At 40.0% G+C, this 21,350-nt stretch overlaps 1 protein-coding gene across 1 annotated transcript; it reads left to right on the top strand.

Moving 5' to 3' along the window:
- Positions 1-1,331: 1,331 nt before the first annotated feature.
- Positions 1,332-20,569, top strand: LOC116715864 (ras-associating and dilute domain-containing protein-like). The gene is given in 19 exon segments (XM_032556579.1): positions 1,332-1,541; positions 1,633-1,815; positions 3,484-3,958; positions 3,961-4,140; positions 5,315-5,445; positions 6,391-6,428; positions 6,556-6,707; positions 6,868-6,970; positions 6,972-6,978; positions 7,150-7,266; positions 7,649-7,772; positions 13,036-13,208; positions 13,448-13,598; positions 15,252-15,478; positions 15,937-16,032; positions 16,034-16,262; positions 18,030-18,169; positions 19,527-19,666; positions 19,860-20,569. Coding segments are annotated over 19 exon segments (2,952 nt in total). The 5' UTR covers positions 1,332-1,355; the 3' UTR covers positions 19,960-20,569.
- The last annotated feature ends 781 nt before the right edge of the window (positions 20,570-21,350 follow it).

Genomic DNA, 21,350 nt, shown 5'->3' with positions numbered 1-21,350 from the left:
AAACATCACTGCACTGCATTTTCATGACTTCCTAGATTTATTAATCATGTGGAATCTTCTTTCCAAGATTCTACTCCATGAAATATTGAGGTCTGTATTTTGAAATTCCTAATTGCAAATTCTGGAGTAAGGAGAAAAGAGACAGCATAACAGTTGCAATTTATTTAAACTTTAAATAATTACAATAATTATCTTTTTCTCTTTGCCTTGTCTGAAATCTCTGCTTGAAACTTGTCATTATATTTATACTGTCATTAAATGCAAAAATGTTTATGCTGTTTGTATTGATTTACACATAATATCTTCACTTGACTTTTTTGTCCAAGCTGTAGAAAAACTAGACATTTTCTTTTGCCTTTACTCCTCCTCTACTTTTGAGAGCATTTTTTAAGGTTTCATTGGCTCTAGTTGTCTTTATTTGATAGTGAATTGACAGGAAAGTGGGTAATGAGAGAAGGGGGAAGACATGAGGCAAAGGTCACCAGGCCAGGAATCAAACCTGCGACAGCCACATCTAGGACTAAGGACACCACAGCACCCCTTTGAGAGTATTGTTGACCCTAACACTTATCTTTGAACTTGTAATCAGTCTTTTTTTATTATTATGTATTTACATTGTCAGAAAAAATGCAGAGGGGCAATGGAGAATGAATTTTACACAATACAATGTTTTTAAATAGTGCGGTGAAAAAAAACTTTTGAGCTTGATGTGTTTTGCAAAGAATGGGCAAAAATTTCAGGTCATTAGATGTGCAAAGCTGGCAGACAAACCCTTAAAGACTTGCAGATGGAATTACAGTAAAACATGGTTCCACAAAGTATTGACTCAGAGGGGCTGAATACTTTTGCGCACCACACTTTTCCGTTTTTTATTTGTAAAAAATTTTTTGAAGAATGTTTAATTTTCTTTCTACTTCACAGCTGTATACCAATTTAATGTGGTCTTTTACATTAAATATATGTTTGTGGTTGTGATGCGACAAAGTATGGAAAGTTCAAGGGGTATGAATACTTTAGCAAGCCATTGTAGAGTGTGTTAGGATGCGTGTGGGTGTTACATAGCCTGGCCATAGATTTTCTGTATTCGATTCACGGGGAGTTGTTCACCTTTGCACATTCTTCACCATTGTCTGCTTCTTGTGATGCTTCATCTTTTACCACTTACTCACCTAAGCTTTTATTTTATTTACATATAAGTTATTATACATGTGCCACTAATACCTAAGAAAGTATTTTAAATCTGGTCGGTTCACGCATGTGTTCAGCATTTATGTTAATAACAAAATACCCCAAATCAAAGAAAGCTCCTCTTTGCTCTTCCCATCCTTTTGTCTTCCTTTCACTTTATTCTCTACATGTTCTCCTCCTTGTCCTTCCCTTCCCTCCTTGTTCTCATGCTTGTTATTCCTCTCTGCCGCCTCACAGATATTAATGCCCAGGCCCGGAAGCTCCAGAGGAACAGGGCTAAGGGGACACTGACCCTGCCCCGCTCCAGCAATTCATCGTTCTGCCGCAGCCTCAGCGAAACAAGCCTTAATCAGGTAGGGCCCTTGCTCACACCCAGTTTGGATGATGGATTATCTGTTATTCACCAAACAACATAAATGCATACATGTTTCTCTGTATGTGCAGCTTGGAGTGGGAGAAGAGCCCAAACGATATTATTCCACCTTGCCAGGGCCACTGAGGGGTCGAGAACGTGACGGACCCTCCAGCAACCGGAGGAAAGAAGAGGGCAGTCAGGGAGCAGGAGGGGTGAGGCACTCTCTCTACCAGTCCCCCCATCTTCTTCTGCTACAAGGATTCAATCGGCAGGTGAAGATAATGAAAATGTTCATAATACCATAATTTTTTTTCCATTTTGCCACATTATAGCAACAAACTTCAATGTATTTTACTGGGATTTTATGTTATAGACCAGGGGTCTCAAACTCCAGTCCTCGAGGGCCGCAGTCCTGCAACTTTTAGATGTGCCTCTGCTGCACCACACCTGAATAGAATAATTAGGTCATTAGCAAGACTGGGAGAACATAGAGGAGATAATTAAGCCATTTCATTCCAGTGTTTTGTACCTGTGGCACATGTAAAAACTGTAGGACAGCGGCCCTCGAGGACTGGAGTTTGAGACCCCTGTTATAGACAGACACAAAATAAACCATGATTGTGAAGTGGAAGGAAAATAAAACATTCTCTTCTCAGTTTTTATAAAGGTGTGACGAGCATTTATATTAAACATTTGTATTAAGCCCAAGTCAACATTTAGCAGAACTACGTTTTGCTCTTATTTCAGTTGTCAGTCTAGTGGGGTTCTCGCCTACCACCTTTGCTCTTATAGTGACTGAAATTTTTGCTAATTTTTCTTTGCAAACTTGGTAAAGCTCAGTCAGATTGGATGGGGAGAAACACCAGTTTTCAAGTCTTTACATAGATTTTGAATTTGATCAGATTGTTGGTAAATGACACCTCTCTAGTATCACTTAAACCAGGGGTGCCCAAAGTCGGTCTTCGAGGGCCGGCATCCTGCATGTTTTAATTCTCTCCCTGGTTTAACTCACCTGGATCAAATGATGGCTCGTTAGAAGGCCTAAGAAGAAAACTGACATGCTGAAAAGGTTGTTCGTACAACCAGGGAGAGAACTAAAACATGCAGAATGCTGGCCCTCGAGAACCGACTTTGGGCACCCCTGGTTTAAACTATTCCATGTGGAGGGTCATTGTCCTACTGGAAAGTGAACTTTTTCCCAAGTCTCAAGTCTTCTGCTTCTAACTCTCCCAACTCAACGCTGATCAGCATTCAGTTCTGTGGAAGTAAAGAAGCCACTCTGCATGATGGTTCCACCTGCTTTTTGCGTCCAAACTGAACACAGTTTATCGTGAACTGTGTTCAGGGTGATGTGCAGTTCTGTTTTTCTGCCTCATATAAAGTGCATTTAGACCAAAAAAGTTCCAGTTCAGTCTGATTTGATCATGTTCTTCAAAATCTTTACTGTGATCCCTACATGGTTTATGGCAATCTGCAAAAGGGGCTTTTTATGGGTTATGCCTTTCTTCTTGCCGCCTTTTTTAAGAGGCCTGACTGGTGAAGTGGATGAGTCCATAGTGATCCTTTCAAGAGATTGTCCCACCAAGCCGTGAGTCTCTGCAGCTCCTTCAGAGATTAATGCTGTCGTTGGGTTTTACTCTTTTACACTTTGGATAATGAACAGTGTCCGCTGTTTGTTTAAATGTGTAAAACTTGACATGGTTGCACTTGATTTTATTCAGGGATACCAAAGTAAAGAAGTAACACTTCAGATTTAATGGTGAAAAATGTAAAAATTTTCCCTCCACCTCAAAACACTACTTGTGTTGGTCTATCATATACAAATTCCAATAGAATACATTAAGGTTATGGTTTTACTTTTACAAAATATAAAAAGGTTCAGGGGATTTGAGTTGTTTTTCAGGCCTAAATGTACCCAATGATTCTTCTGTGTTTTGCAGGACTGCCTGGTTTATCTTCTGAACAGGGAGCAGCACACAGTGGGTCAGGAGACCCCATCAGCCCGCCCCAACATATGCCTCTTCTCACCTGACATCCTTCCCCTCCACTGCCGGTTGCGCCGAGTCCCTGCACCACATCATCATACCAACAGCAACAAGGGAGACGATTTGGCAGAGAGTCACCGTTTCTGTGTAGCTGTTGAGCCTGTACTCAACGCCACTGTGCTGGTGGAACTTTCCCGCTGTGAGCGCACAACGACGCTGCGACATGGCGACCTTCTCTCCTTTGGAGCACATTACATCTTCCTCTACAAGGACCCCACGGGCGCCAAGCCCCTGCCTGCTCAAACCTTGGCACGGCTGCGCACATTGGGGCAGCTTTATGATACAGGGGTAGATGAGGGGGAGGATGGGACTCAGACTTGTAAAATGTGCGGTTCTGTACTGAAGGACAAAACCGCACAAGTGGTTAGTGTCCAGCAGTTAGACGTAGCTTCAAGCCACACCTGGTGAAACCTCGCGGTGTTGGGATGGTGTCAGGAGGTGAAACAGCAGGACGAGGAGGAGGAGGTCAAAAAAGAAAGCTACAGCTGGAGTTTGACCAAGCTCATGAGGACCAGCTGTTGAATAGAATCGTCTCTCTCATTGAACCTGGAGGTCAGTACCTTTAAAAAAACAAAATCTCAATATAAGTGCAGAGCTACTCCAGTGTGCTGCCACTCTGAGCAGCACAATTCTAGAATTTATCACTCATGTATTACTATTGATAATAATGATGGCATTAATACAATTATAATGATTAAATGGTATTATGTCTAATTAGATTATTAACATGTTGCTTTAAATGGTTCAAGTATATGTGCTAAGAAATCCTAGATTATATATTTTTAGTTCTGTTGTATTGAACAGATTTTCAAAAATTATTACAAGATAATTATCACAATACTGGCACCATGATGTGGAAAGAAATGTCTGATGCTATTATTGAATCCAGTGATTAGTGGAATCTGAGATCATGTCTAATATGAAAATGTGTTATTTTTTTGAAGATTCTACTCTGAAGTTTGGATAGTTTGGAGACTGCAGCACAGTGTTGAATTATTGCTGTATTGTTTTATGTAACCCTTTAAACACAGATTAGAAACACAATTTTTTAGAATTTTATTTATTTTATTTGTGTAAGCACAGCATCTGGCTTAGCTTATTTATTTATTGCAAAAATATTTGTATTATATTGTTTAATATATCAATATAGACTGTTTCCCCAGAGGAATTCTAAATCAGTCTATATTTGATATCAATATTGATACTAATTTTGATAATCAATGTTGGCAGCAATTACTTTGACAAAACATAAAAATGTACTTTTTGCATCAGGAACTTGGTAATCATGCCTTACGAGTTGGTGCCTATGTTTTCCTGCCCTGCAGAATAGAAAAAACAAGCCTCTGATTTTTAAACAATTAGTTCTGTTTTATGCTAAAACGGGCTCCAGCAAAGAAAGTTACAGAAAGTCAAATATACAAGTGACGACATCTCTCTAGTGTCAGCTTGGTTGACTTCTTCCTACCTAAAAAAAGACAGGAGTCACACAGTATTTGTCTTCATCCATGACAGTTAACTATATGCTCCCATTTTGTCAACTACATCACCTTATTCCCATGTAGGAAGAGTTTGCCTGTGTCTATAAATATTGTAATTATAGACAATATAATTATAATGTAATTGGATAATGTATATCCAATTACATTATGAATTGGATATACACCACAACATGAAAATAAGTCAATAGTATTCTTTTCAACTGGTTTTTTAAATTTCTGCCCCCCAGGAGACGACCATAAGCTGACGCCTGCCTACCTATTGTGTCTGTGTATACAACACTCTGCATCGACCTTCCCTCCTGGCAGCTTCGGCAAACTGCTGCTGAAGATCGTCCGTCGAATCCAAACCATTGCATGGGTTGGTGTCAGTACATGGACTATTCTTTTGGTGAAATTGTACATTTTTATCCCAGATTAGAGGAATACCCTGAAAGGCTTGCATTCAACGTGCTTTATATTAGCATAGTTTGAATGCTAGTATAGTTTGATCTAGAATTCAAACTATACTAGATCCTAGTGTGTTTTTGTTTATTACTTTTTTTCCCCATAGAAATTTCTCTGTACCTTAACTGATCATTGTAGTTGAAACCAGAAGTTTACATACACATGTTCTCCTCTGAGATGTTTCCTCTTATCTGCACCGTAGTTATTTCATTAAATGAAGTTGTTGTTGAGCCATTCACTGACTCTGGTTTAGGCCATGCCTCCACTCAGAACCGCTGGTAGAGATGAGACAGAAAGTGGCCAATGTTATGTCAAACCTAGATTAATTGAGGTTTTAATTTTAGCATGTATGTTTTCATATAGAAATCATTGAAGGAGTCTTTCAAATCTTAGTGAGAACACACATTAGGTTACTAAGCAGTTATAAAGGCCATTAAGTTGCTGTAATGGCAAAAAAGGATTTAGCTATTGGTTAAAAAGCAAATCTTTGTGTTTGTAGTACAATGATTCAACTGGGAAATATAAAGCTACAGAGTTTGTATTCAGAATAAAAGCTAATTGTTTTCCATATGTTTCTACAGCATCAAATTCAAACAAATATTCTTTTGGAAATTTGATGATCAGATTTTAGAGTTACTAGTTAAACATAGCAAAAGTGCCATACAGGCTTTCAAAGGCATTTATGAAGAATTAAATTATGTAAATTCAGTATTCTGAGTCTGCCAGGCTTTTGTAAATGTCAATGATGTTTCTTTAGAAAGCTTGCTAAGGCATTAAAAGAAGTGTAATTCACCTACGCAGATCCTGCAAGTTTAATGGGAACTTAATTGGTGTGGGTTTGTGTGTGTGTGGCTTGCAGGAGAAGACAAAGGAGCTGGCTCAGAAGCAAGCTCAGCAGTGAGTATCGCTTTCTAACTTATGCTGCATAGAAAGAACTAATGTGTACTTATGTGTTACTGTCTGTATGCTGGTTGTGTCACTGTGTCTTCATAACAACGTAACGCGTCACCTTGCGTGTGTGTAGTCAGGACCCAGCCTCCTTGTCTTTACTCAGCATCTCAGACCTGATCCCAGACTTGCAGACCATCTTCTTCTGGATGTCAAACTCAATTGAGATCCTCTACTTTATCCAGCAAAGGGCGCCAGCCTACACACACAGCATAGAGATGCTGCAAGGTAACACACCACACACTCAGTCTGAATGATGAGTGGAAATGGCCTGGCTGAGGAGTCATTACTCACAGACATGCAGCAGAAATGACACATCTGTACGCATCACTTTCCTTTTTCCTGCAACCTCTTAAAGGTCCCTGTGTCTCTTGCCATCTCTGTCCAGGGTCAAAGGAGTCGTTGTTATCGGCGACCATAACAGCCAATGAAGAGGCTATGACTATCTTGGAGGAAGTTATCATGTACACATTCCAGCAGTGTGTCTATTATCACTAAGGTTCCCTGTCACTATTGCTTTGGCACTATATTCTTTACGTTTTAAAAACTGAGCTGGTTGCAAACATAAATTGTCTATATTATCCTTGTATTGAACAAACCTGATATAAAAGTGGTGCATCTGTAGATTGAGATCATCTTGATCATGGCACATGTTTGTGTTTGTGTGTAGGCTCTTTATGTGGTGTTGCCTGGTTTATTAGACTGTAATCCATTCCCAGTCGACAGCTCTGAGCCCTGCTGGAAAGGAGGTGTCGGGTTTCCTGAACCTGTCCGCAGAGTCCTGCAGGTAAGCATCCGAGTTATACAGCAGACTTAGACTTACTTTATTGTCATTGCACAGAAACCACATTGAATTTTGCAACAAAATGTCATAAATGTAGAAGTGCACTCTTGAACTCTGAGAAAATGATACAAATAAAACAAATAAACATATTCTAAAGAAGCACAGCACACAACTGTGCCTATTTTCTTTCAAACTGAAAATTGGTTAATGATCAATATTGTTGGGTGTTTGTGGTAGTTTCACTCATCAAATTCAAGTAAAACTGCTACAAGTGTCTTCAGATCAGCATCATAGAACAGACTGAATATATATTGTAGAATATGTCACAAAGCATCAGTGGTATTGACATTTCTGTTCTAAAAAGTAGATTTCTTTGTGTCTGCAGGTTTTTCAGAGTGCACAGGAGCTTCTGCACGGTTACCTGGTTCACCCGGAGATCCAGGCTCAGATGTTTGCTTACCTCTTCTTCTTCTCCAATGTTTCACTGCTTAACCAGTTACTGGACAAAGGCAAGACAAAAAAAACATCCACAGTTTCACACTCCTGTCTATTAAACATCCTTACTAGTGTGCATAGTTGTTTAGTATATGTGAGTGTGTGCCCTTTCGTCCTTGCCAGCATTTTGACAGGGACTATCAAAGATTTGTCCGCTGTGCCCTTCTCCGATCTGCATTCTGTTTCCCCTCCTCCTCGGCTTCCTCCCCCTCCTCCCTCGTTCTTTCCATCTGGCCATCAGGGGGTTTGACAAAGAAGAGCAGAGGATAGAGTTGAAAAAGTGGCAGGGTGAGGGTTTGGGTGGTTGAGTTGTTATGATGACCTTGCTAATTGTGTATTACTGGCTTCAAGTACAGGAAACAGTATTACCACCAGCAATTTTCAACATTTCCCGGGACAACTCACCTTATATCTTTTGTCACACCACACAAGCACACTCTGAATATGGCCATATGTCTTCATTAACTGGTGAGACAGAGTTAAAGTCTGGCAAAAGGAGAAATGCCTTTACACGGTCTTCCATCTCCTCCCCAACTCCATCTCATCACTCCCCATTTTGCTGGCAGCTTTTCTCCCCTACCTCCTCCCTCCTTCATACCCCTCTTCCGTCACTCATTGATATTTCACTGCTGATGGTGTCCATGGAAACAAGGGAGTGAGTTTATGGCAGGTATAGCTGACGTTTGCACCAGGCACTCCACAAGGCTCACACTCACACAATAACTCCTTCACATCATGGCCCCATAAACATAGTTCACATTATGTTACATAGATCAGGATAGAGTGTGTGTTTAGTTTGACTTGCTTGATTGGGTTATCTAAATGTGTGCATGTGGGTCTGAGTGTAAACAGCTGTTCTAAAGCATTATCCCACCTTGACAAGATGCTATGTGATGTCTTGTCTGTATAAGATCCTTCATCCCAACATAGATTACTGTATGCCCAGACATAAGCCTATTACTTCGATGTGGGTGTCTCTGTGTGTGTGCATCCAGAACATATGGTGGAGTATTGTAAAGGATAATGTGTGTGCAGTCAGCAGATAATGCTCACAGTTCATTGTCTGCTTGCAGCTTCCTGTCATGTGCAGTTTCTGCACAGACATGTCTGCGTTCTAGATAGATGCATATATACTGTAGATACTTTATTAATGCAGAAAAGGGAAATTCACATATCCAGTAGCACCAACCACAAATGCACCTACAGATATGCAATAAATAATAGTTGTTTTTTTTTAAGATATAAAAAGAAAAACATATTAAATACCATGCCATACATGTAGTATCAGAGAGTATTAAAAAGTCTAAGTGTTCTGGGAACAAAAGATCTGATCTACTCAGTTCTGGAGAGCAGTCAGCATAAGCACCAGGCTTTGCTACAGCTGATTTTCTGGCTGACCAGGAAGCTGTGAAGCAGGTGTCTGCTGTTGTCCATTATTGTAACATATGTAATGACATCAGTCTATTGCCAAGCACTGAGCTAGCTTTTCTCATTAGCTTATCCAGTTGCAAGTATTTCACCAATCAGTTGTTCTGCACTACTTCAAGGAGGGAAAGCAGAGGGTGGGGAATTTCTATCTTCTGGAAGTCCAACAATATTTCTTGTGCTTTGGAAGTATTAAGCTGCAGTATGTAACCTTTACTAAAAAAACGTTATATATATATATACAGTATATATATATATATTATATATATATATATATATATATATATATATATTACAGTATATATATATACTATATATATATATATATATATATATATATATTATATATATATATATGTGTATATATATATATATTATAATATATATACTGTATATTACAGTATATATTGTTAAAATTATCATTATGTCTCAACAGTATAAGATAATCTGTGAAAAAAAAAATCTAGCTCTTCTGCTCTCCCAGTGCTCCCAGTTTTAACTGCAGAGGAAATCCATCACTGTCAGAAACAAGCAATCAGAACCAGGAGGAGGGTCTTAGTGCTGCCAGTCTCCCTTGTGTACATGCTGCTTACCCTCCCTCTTTATCTCTGCTACATTATAGCAGAGCGAAGCGTAACGGAACCTTCCACGATTGCTCAAGCTAGTCAGTATGTCTGCTAATAATGGCAGATAAACAGTTTTTCTGCAACAGTAAAGGCACTTCTCCACTAGTTCTACTCTAACCGGTTCGGTCCCGGTCCACCACTGCCAGATTCATTTCCATTAGCAAATCTGGAGTGGCTCTGCCTGACTGTTCTTAGATTTTTGTACCTACTTCAGGGGTAGTAGTATTCAGGGGTAGTACTCTATATTGTTCTGTATTGTTCTTCAGTACTGAGCCAAGTATTGCACGGAAGTGATTTGATTGACAGCTGTGATTTAGCAGCTCGTCTCCATGAAGAACGAACAGCAATAAGGAAGAGAGAAACGGTGCAGCTCTGGTCAGCATTCTGTCGGAGGTTTGCATCGACAGTGTGAAACACCAGAACAATAGTTGCTGTCAGAATAGTTTTCAATGTGACAGGTCTCTGAGATATACTTACAATTTCCTGGGTATAGAGTGAACAGAAATGGGTCCAGATTGTACCGCAGGCTAATGTGTTGCTCTAAATGATTCCCTAGACATTTTTGCAGTTGGAGAATCTGCGGTCTCTTAGTAAGGTAAGCTGTTATCCACAAAATCAGGGAGAAGTCAATACCCATTTTTTATTATCTATATTTGACTGTTTCTGTCTCTTCTTCAGGTCTTATAGAACAAAATTCAGCTTCTCCTTTTTCTCAAAAGCCGCTTTTCATGATTGAGAAGCTCCTTTATGCCATGGGTGATCCATGGATTATTTTTTGGACAGCAATATGCAATCCTCACTGGTATCCCAACATCCCTGCAGAAGTTGATGTAACTTATGATGTCCACCTTCTTCTCCATGTCCTTGTCTGTATTGTTCTCCAGTGTAAAGCCCTACTAGACTCTGGTCAATTTCCTAGAGGAACGGGTTGTTACAGGCAGTAATACTACTCTGGGAGTGTAGTGGGTTGGATGAAAACCAAATTGTGATGTGATCTGCCTAGGGCTGTGAGGCACTATAAGCATCATTGGTATTTGCATAAAACTGGCACAATATCGGGTCTTTAAATTAGTTGTGTACTCTATAGATGGTGTAATAAATATTTTGTTAGTAATCACATAGTTCAATGATTAAGAAGCAGAACATAAATCTACACAAACAATCATGAAGTCTAACTACTTGAAAGGAAATTCCTAAATTAATTGAAAATGAACATTCAGAGTTTCATTCATAAACGTTCACAAAATATGTTTGCCTGTGCTTCTCTCTGAAAGGTAAACTCAAGGTTTCTGTGCATAGGTGGAATCTAATATCCTGGCCCAGATCCAAGTTTGGAGAGAAAATATAAGGAAATAAAAACAGAAGTGGGGTCTTGAGAAATTGTTATGGTGCTAGAAACAGAAAAGACTAACCTGTTGGGTGAGATGTCAGTTTACTTTGTTATAACCAACATGAGTGTGGGTTACTTCAGAAACCTAAGATGGAGGAAGTGTCTGCTTTGGTTACAGAGAGGTCACTATGAGGAGGAGACTGTTGGTTTTGTGGCACACTCTGGACAATTCCTCTCAAATGTCAAGCTTTCTGGAGAAGCTGAATTCTTTACAGCAGGCAAAATATATCTGGCTGAAATTAAGATTAGAAGGTGAACAAAAACAGAAAGTTACAGTCAATACAAGCCCTGAGTTCAAATTTTAACCAAGTTGAGCCCAATTTAATACATTTGAATGGGCCTCTTCTGTGATGGTTCTGTTCTGTGTCTTTGCCCATCACACACAGAAGTCACGCCGCTGAGATGTCCTTAGGCTTAGAGGAGTTTAGATCATGTTTGTTTGTTTGTTTGTGCCCAATAATTTATACCAAAGTCAAAACAGAAATATTATTCTTTCAAATCTTTGTTTGCATCTTAAAGGGATCCATAATTAGTTGTTACAATAAAATTTAGTTGAGAAATATTTATCTTGGATGTAAAATCAACACAGTAATAATACTGTAGGTTGTTTAGTTTTTATGAATTTTAATAAAATATTGTCACACAAACATTGCCATGTTGTTCGTGCTGCGATGCATTCTGGGTAAATGACATCTATAGGTCTAACTGAACTACCTTTCTCCTGCCAAAACAGCTATGAGTAATGTCATTAAGCCTTTTTATTTTGAACCAGAACATGTTGAAATCGATCGGAATGTAGAAATCATAAGAGGTGACGAAGATGAGGAGAAACAAGCGGAGGAAGAGCTGAACCTAATTTCTCAAAGCCTGAGAAAACAAGAACAAAACCGAGGCATAACATTCCAAGACTGAGCCCAATACCAGGAAAAAAACAGATCAGGACTGATCTCCATCTCCTATCCCTGATTTTCATCTCCTTCATCCAAAGCTGTTGTAAGGAGATCATTCTGTGTGGCATATATATTCTGGCTAATTGTGTAAAACCTTCTTTTTTTTTGTAATTGCTAAAGTACAGTACAGTAGCTATCACTTCTTCTGAGTATGAGCACCAAGCACAGAGGACATAATTTATCTGAAAAAAGTCTATTGACTGCTTTCAGTGGTTGAACGCATTGAAGTTGGGAAATCATAGCTGACCATGTGTTTCAGTCCAAGCTATTTTTATTTACATTGCACAGTGTATTGTTCTGTTTTTTTGTTGCATCCACAAAATTTGAAGCCTGGAATTTTTTTCAGGGAGATGCTTTTGTTGCATGGTTTTTCTTCTCTTACAGAACACTGCAAGCTTTCCTAGAGGAAGGGGAACCCTCTGTCATGCAGCTTCACAATGATTAGCCCAGATACCATAAATGTGTTATTGGTACTGCAAAGTTAGCCATCTATTTCACTTTGTGGTGAAACAAAAAGTCTATTGGCTGCTATCAGTGTTTGATAGCACCAGTACAGCAGAGCTGCAGACTGGAGCTGGTCTTCTCTGCAGCCAGCTGAGGCCTTGTGCAACACCACATTTACAGTCTGTAAGCGGTTAGTGGGTGTTGCTATTGTTTCACTTTCTTCAATCAAAGCTTAATTGAAAACTTATGTCTATTGTGATACAGAGCAACACGCCAAGACAGAAATTTACATAAGCACAAGTTTGTGTTTTATTCTGCCTTTTTCTGGTGCACAGAATTTGATGTAGTGTCCAACTGTGTGTGTGTGTGTGTGTGTGGGTGTGTGTGTGTGTGTGTGTGTGCGGGTGTGTGTGTGTGTGCATGCGTGCGTGCGTGCGAACAGGTCCAGCCCGGGGTTGGTTCCAGCGTTCAAAGTCACTGCAAATCCAGGCGTGTTTGCGAATGCTGATGGAATGGGCAACCAAGTCCGGTCTGGGACATCTGGCTGAAAAGTTCTTCACCAAACTCAACAGTACTGTGTCCATAGTGGCCACGCCCCCACAGCAGCTCACACAGGTGACCCACACAAAAGCATGCTCATACTTAATCGAGGTATTGTTTGAAGAAACGTACCACATCATTATTAGTCCTAAACAAGTCAGGCAGCATCTCAAGAACTTCATGTTTGTCATCTTTAAGGTACACATAAAGTTTATCTTAAACTTTTTGTTTAAGGTAAACAAAAGGTTCAGATTAAATAATCTGACTTTAATCTGAATAAAGTCAGATTATTTTTTTCCCTGCTTTGTCTGCAGTTGAGTTGGCGAGTGTTGTCCAGTGAGCACCCATCTCTGAAACCAGTCCAGCTCCACAGGATCCTCACCCAGTACCAGCTGACAGCAGAGATAGGTCCTGTCCCAGTATGGCAGCCCAGCAGTGAGGACGAAGCTTATATCTATAGATCAGGTAGAAGTGTGACTCCAACAAGTAACGATGACATAAAGGCCCATTATTGTTAAATGATTGCGCTCATCATTTCTGAATGATGGCAGTTGGCTTTATTTTTTGGTTAACATAGGTTGAAGAAGCTGATAGCCATACTTACATTATCTATATACTGTATTTGTATATATTAGGGCTTGAAACAATAAAACATGATGAATTAATTATTGAAATAATCATCAACTAAATTAGTAATAGATTAATCGTTAACTGAAGTATATACTCAAAACGTCTATTGCTGAAAAACCAACATACTCAGAGTAGTAATAAACCAAAAGTGTATAAAAAATCTTAACATTCTGCATGTAGATTTAAAAAAAGAACCTTTTACTCTTCATAATATGTTTTACCCAGAACTCTTCAAGTGGCATAGTTTTAGCTTCTCCTGGTTCCAGTTCTGAGAAAAAAAACGCCTTTTAGGCACTTTTTGCTATCCAATTATTAAGTGGTTAATCAAATAAAATTGTCAGCAGACTACTGTACTGATGTTAAGTCGAGCAGAAAGGGCTGAGTTTTTCACATGTTGATGTTATCAGTGTTAGAAGTAATTTTTAGCAGCAGATGCATCTTTTGCTTCTAATGACCAAGCAATTACTAAAGTAATGCTGTTATTGGATTGTCGCCAATAAAATGGCGTCAATCATTTTCTTATACATTCAAATAAATGCTTCAGTTCCTTTTTTATATTTCTAATGCTGTGTAAAAAAAGGACTTAAGTGGTTGAAAGAACGTGCCAATTTTTTTATGATTCAACGTCAGAATAATCAATACAATAAAATAAGTGTTAGCTCTTCATATATATTTATATAGAATTAAATCCATCCATTTGTTTCTGCTGATCTGGGGTCTGGTCACAGAAGCAGCAGCCTAAGAAGGGAAGTCCACACTTCTCTCTGTCCAGCCACAGCTCCAGCTTCTACAGGGAATCACAAGGCGTTCCCTCCGGTGTGTCCTGGGTCTTCCTCTGGGTCTCTTCCCAGTGGAGCGTACCCTGAACACCTCACCAGGTGGTCAGGAAGCATCCTGACCAGATGACCGAGGCACCTCAACTGGCTTGGCCTTTTGTGTCAGTGATCTTGTTCTTACGATCATAACACAAAACTTGTGACTATAAATGAGTGTAGGAACGTCCCCGAAGGACACGGTCAAATGCCTTCTTCAAGTCCACAAAGCACATGTAGCCAGTTGAGCGAACTCCCAGGTATCCTGTAAGACCCTGTAGAGCTGGTCCAGTGTTCCATGACCAGGACGAAAACCACACTGCTCTTCCTGGATCAGAGGTTTGACTATCTGACGGACACTCCTCTCTAGAGTGTTGTACTCAACCGTACAACATCCAGAGCTTTAAGGTAGAATCTCATCCCCCTTTGAGGCCTTGCCACTGAGGAGATCTTTAACCACCTCAGTGACCTCAACACCAGAGACCCCAGGCTCCGCTTCCTCACAGGAAGGCATGTTGGTGGGATTGAGGAGGTCTTCGAAGTATTCTGACCACTCTGAGATTTAAGTTAGGACTCTGACTGGGTCTCTCTAAAATATCTTCCAGTCAGAACAAAAATATTGTAAAGAGGTATGAATAATTTTGTGCTTAACTGTATGTTTTTGTTGCGTGTTCAGTTGACCTCCTGGAAAGCTTTGAGAACCACCCGCCCATCGTCCTGCCCAGCTCAGGGTTCAGAGTGGACCTGGACAGCGAGTGTGTGGAGGACAGCATCTACAGACAGCTGCTCTATGTCCGTCACTACCTGTGGGGTCTGAGGACCAAGACTCAAACTCACACCACCACTCCCAGTGTGCACACACAGTCCAATGGAACCAACACGGCCGACTGGCCGGACATCCAGGTCAGAAAAATCCATGCGTAAGAACGCCTCCCACTAATCCAGGTCATGTGACCCAGCAGCTGCAGTAGTTGTGGGATTATAAAGAACTTCTCAATCAAAAGACAAAACCTTTTTCTCCGGCTCACATACACATGCACTCACACAAACCTAGACATGGTTAAATCATGGTTAATCTGATTAGACTTTGGGATGTCTAATTATTGGGAACAGCTGACTAGACCATAATCTTTGGTGTTAGAACACCTTCTATGTACACCAGAGAATCATACAGTCCCTGATGCACTAAGAGGAAGGTTTGTAAATAAAAGGATTATAAATTGAAACTTTAATCATATCAACTGACGTCTTATTTTTAGAAACAAAGTGCATCCTGTATCAGTGGTGAGAGACAAACTCAATTCCATCTGTCATATCATTAAGTTTGTCCTCTAAAGTCTGTCATTCCTTTGACAACCCAGAGGGAGCTGCTGCCTCCGGCCCACAGCAGCCCCCGCTCTGGGGGGGGCGCTGGGGATGAGACGGCAGCAGAGGAGAGGGGACGAGACCGGCCCCCAGGGCCAGACACAAACCCACAGCCTCAGAAGGAACGGAACCATTCACCATCCTCGTGCAGCCAATTCGGACCCATCCTGCCTCCTGACCCCACCCAACACCCCCCTGTACCCAGAGGGGGGAGGTGTAGCGGGTCCCATTCTCTGCACCAGCATTCAGGCTAATGGCTGCTCAGCCAGAACTCTAGCAGAATGTAAAAAGACAAACGGACTCCTCACAAATGGACTGGAAGGTAGGACCAAGCACAAAGTCCAGGGTGAATAAAAACATTACATACAGTAGAAGCCATTCTTTCACACTGACCATTCACACTTCCATGCAAAATTATTCATACCCTTGGAATGTTTTCAGAGTTTGACATATTTTATTTGAATGTAAAGTGATACATTCAGTACAACATAATAAACAAATGTAAGGAAAATAAATGGTTTTCAAAACTTTGAACAAGTAAACTAATAAGTGCAGCATATATTTGTATACAGCCCTTTTGAGACAATACTTTGCAGAACCACATTTGGCATAATTAAAGCTGCAAGTGATTGGCTCCCATCTCAATCAGGTTTGCACATTTAGAGACTGAAATTTTTGCCTGAGTCATAGATCTCTGCAGCTCCTACAGAGTTGCCCTCTTTAAAACTCTGCTTGGCTGACCTGAAAGTTTAGTGAATCAGAATTCATGAAAACTCTTCCATCACTGTTGGTGATGGATTCAGCAGTGATCCATGAGATGTTCAGAGGTTAGGATATTGCTTTGTTTTATTACAGAACTCATCACAGAGCAGAGATTAAAACACACAGCTGGGCAATATTTATTATGTGACCTGTGAGGACAGTTGGCTGTAGTGGATGTTTTTCAGGGTTAATAGCTGAATATAGGGTGCTGATGCTCAGCTACCCTATATTCAGATTTTTGAAAATCATTCATATTAGTGTTGAAATTCTAATAACAAAATTAAAATAGCAGTAACAGACAAGTCAGGTAATGAAGAAAAAAAATGGAACAAAATGTCACACTTGAACAGCTGCAGGCTAATTGGAGATGCTGAAAGAAACCATTTGGATTTGGATGGAAATGTGAATCTTCACATTTTACTGGTTTTAGAACAATATCTGCTACAGAATAACACATCAGACAGACAATGCAGTTTATTTTTATTGTGTTCAAATATTTTGTAACTTATTTTCTGAATTGAGTTGAAGCTAGATCAAATGTTTGTATGTAATAAATTAAGGAAAATGTGTTTGATTAGGTTTGGTAGCTTTTAATTTCCCTTTGGGGGTCAAGAAAGTACTTTTAGATTTGAATTCTTTGCTTTTTTGCCACATTTTATTTTTCTCGATGCCAATAAATTGGTGCCTGGCCATATTCGGAATGAAATTGGATTTTCATCACTACTTTTAGGGTTTGTCTCCCCCTACTGGCCAATTATTTTTACTGGTAGAGCTTGATTTTGGATTTGTGCCTTCTCAGTGCAACTGAACTGTTTTGTACTTGGAAGTTTTTCCTAAATTTCCCCCAACTGGCAGCTGACACACTAGCAGCAGCAGAAACTTAACCCTGATTACCATTGGGTGAAGTGATCAGCCACTACCCTCACTATTTAAATCAGTTGTATAAATTAATCAGATGTTTGTATGTTCTATTAAAATCATGGGTAGGGCTTTAGTTGCACTCTGGAACCTGGACTTTGATAACTGTGTGTTTGTGTTAAACCTCGGAGTCAAAACGAGCCAATAGAATCCGTCACTCTTCTGATCTCAGCTGTCAGGTTGTGCTGCAGGGTGTGGAGAGGTCGACTGTGTGAATTATGCTACAGTAGTGTTGGCTGTAGACTCTCATTTGTGTTGTTCTAGGTCAACAGCAACCCTTCTGATGAGTTGTCTGATGTTTGTCAAACCCCACAGCAAACTGCTCTGTGTGTTTTTGTGCCTTTGGTTGTGTGTGTATGGGTGTGTGCGCGCGTGCGTGCGGGTGTGTGTGTGTGTATATCCTCTGCAGGATGTATTAGTGGCTGTGAGTTTCCTTTCCCTGTCTCCTCCCCCGGCGCTCCTTCCCTTGCTGATGATTTGTGTGTGGTGTTTGTAGTGGAACTCGACAAGGGACCCTACGGACTGGGAATGGGACTCATAGACGGCCTGGTAAGTTTCCAGCTCAAATCTCCTGTGGTCTGTTACTGTTAGGAAGTATCTGATATCTGATTTTTAAAAATTTTTAAATTTTGGAGCATCATATTAGTATAAGAGACAGTTGATTTTGTGAAAGTGCTGCAGAGCTACAAGGCAAAGGCATTTACAGCATATAAATGATGTACAGAAACCCTTAAAATCTTTTTTTTTTTTTCAGAATCTCACACTGAAAAGTATAACCTTTAAATGTGTATTCTTCTTCAGTGGACAAAATATGAGAAATGACTGATAAAACCAGTGGTGCTACATTATTGTTACCACTGCTGTCAATTCTTCATGAAGCCTCTCTTCACCAACAGGAAGGCATTTAGTGTTAAGTTGGAGCAGAGTCGGATCTTTGAGTCCTGCCTTCCTCACTCTGGAAGACGGCTCACTTCTTTACCTTCTGGATCAATTTGTGTTGATCTGGTCATGAGTTTTGGATCACAGTCCAACTGTACGACCAAGCGACACTTAGGAGTGGGCGATATAGATTCAGAATTCAGAATTTTATCACAAAATGTTTTTGTACTATTGTGATGATAATACAAAATTATGATTAAAAAAAATTAAGTATTACTTTTTCAGGTGACTGCATGGCACAGAATTCATAGCACCACAAACATAAATTATTCTCTTGAAAAATATTGTGATTTGAAATGAGCTTCTTCAGGACGCTACATACTGGAAGAAGTGTGATTAATGCCACAAACTGTGGACATATTGTACTTTTCCATATAATTATTTTGTTTTACACCAAGCTCAGCTGGACTGCTTGTTACTTAAAGGTTCACAACCACAATACTGCAACTGTAGAACAAGTTAAAGTCATATGATTACAACTGTGATGGTAGAACATGGGTAGGCAAGTAGGCGTCTATTGGTTGTTATGGAGACTTGGTGACTGCAAGATCCAGTTGCTTTTTTTTTTTTACTTCCTGGATAAATCTTTTCAAGTTAAAGGGTTGTATTGTTCTGATTTTGTTGTCATGAGATTATACTGCTGCAATAAAATGTGAATGTATTTTAAGCCAGGGGTGTCACTAAATGTAAGCGGTGCAGTATGGAAGTTATTACTCTGATTTCTGATTGAACGTTGGGACTGACTGTAAATTAAAAGCAGCAGACAGGAATTTGAAATTTCACAGTTCTAATCTTACCAAGTAAAAAATGTCTAAAATGTAGATTTTTAGATAAATTATCAATTATAAACAGAGAATCAAAAATAAATCTGATCTTATTTTAGTAACCAGTGTGTATTTTAGCCAAACTGCCTTTTAAACCCACTTATATCCTCTTGACCTGCAGTAACTAACTCTCCATTTGGCAGCACACCCCCCTTAACGCTCCCGGTATTTACATCCGAACCCTGATCCCCGACGGGCCGGCTGCATCCGACGGCAGGCTGAGGATCGGCGACCGCATCCTGGCAGTGAATGGGACCAGTCTGATCGGAGCCGACTACCAGAGGTAAAGAAGCGGTGGAGAGAGCAGTCTTCCCTCAGTGTGCCTCATACTCTCTGGTGTTGACCTCTTAAGCTGATTGATCAGTTCAAGCTCACACAGTGATGTGCTGTTTATTGTTACTCCGTCTCTGCTGAGCTCCATGTAACCAGACTCTTCCTCTCCTCCCTCTCTCACTTCCGTTTGCTCGCCCCGACAGCGCTGTGGATCTGATTCGTCTGGGAGGGGGTCGACTGCGTTTCCTGGTAGCCAAGTCGGACCCCGAGGTCTCAGAGAAGATCAGTGCCTCGTCCTGCTGACCACTGCCCCGCTAGCACCATGACGCTGACACATGTGCAAAGCTCAGCAGGGTTCACACAGCTATGGCTTACATGTAAATATCAGGTTGGGAATCCTGAGTTTGTAAATAGCATCAGAGGGATGTTCATTAATCATCTCCAGGCAGCCTGGTGTTTAAAGCACAGGAGATTCTTCTCAATCTGTGGAATATTTCCAGCTCTAAATCCAGATGGAAATAGTTTGATTCATTGCTCAGCTGTTGCTCTGAAGCAGCAGTTTGTAAAACTGGAGAGACATCCTTCTGTTTATGTCAAAGCATTTGATGACGTGCTTTTGGAAAGGAATGTTTTATAAAGTTGTTTGTTAGGAGTTCTTGACACCATCAAACTTTTGTGATTGAATGTTTACTTTTTGTACCAGGCTTTGGATGTAAAACACCTGAAGGTTCTGGCTGAGGAAGCTGAGTCCTGGTGGAAACATTGAGCTTCAGGTCCTCAGTGCCGCTCTGTTCACACTGTAAATAGTTGTAAATATTTTATCAGCCAGATGAACAGAAAGCAATTTGGGATTTATTCCTGTTTGTGAGGAGAAAAAAAACTTAGACCTATTGATGGAAAATGTTTTATGGAATGATGGGACTTTAATTATTTGTGTCCTTTTTTTAAACTTCTGTATTTATTTCCACTTCTTTATTCTGGTTTGTGCATTACAGCATTTTTTTTACATGCTGCTACAACATGTACAATTACACAAAACACTTGAGTGTTCATGTTTAGAACAGAACAAAAACTTTTAAATAGAATCCACGTGGAGGAATCTTCTGCTGAAACCAGTTGCCTTTGATAGACAAATACATTTTAACTGGATCTGAAGGAAGGTGAGCTAATGCTGTTTATTAACTTGAAAAGACTTTTTAGAAAGGGGAAAAAAAAACATTGATCTCGGGTGACCCTGTTGGGTGAGAGATGCCTGCATAAGTTCCCCTACCAATGTTTTGGTGTCTTGCTGCACATTGGAGTTGCAGTATACACAATTTGAAGGAAGGATTGCCTCCTTGTCCAGTCCAGAACCATTTCATGGCAGTAATGCTATCTTAGCCTGTTACCTTTTAGCACATTCCTGGAGGCTTCCAAGACTTCTGGTATTCTGCTGCAAACATGAGGCCAAACTGAATCTGCTCTTCTATTGGCGGCCATATCCCAGAAATGTGAGCGTTCAGAAACAAAGCAGCATTATACAGACTCAGTTGGGTCATTAAAGAGCATCATGTGTTTGTTTCTGCCATTCTAAAGATAAAACTATAAATGCTTATCAAAAAAATCCTAGACACAGTTGGGGTAAACAAGTATTCAATCCCATACTTATGTAAGTTTGCTCATGAAGAAATAAACAAGGAATAATATTTATGGTT

Source organism: Xiphophorus hellerii, chromosome 24, assembly GCF_003331165.1.
Source record: "Xiphophorus hellerii strain 12219 chromosome 24, Xiphophorus_hellerii-4.1, whole genome shotgun sequence".
Lineage (NCBI taxonomy): Eukaryota > Metazoa > Chordata > Actinopteri > Cyprinodontiformes > Poeciliidae > Xiphophorus > Xiphophorus hellerii.
This window is presented reverse-complemented; position numbering and strand designations above follow the sequence as displayed.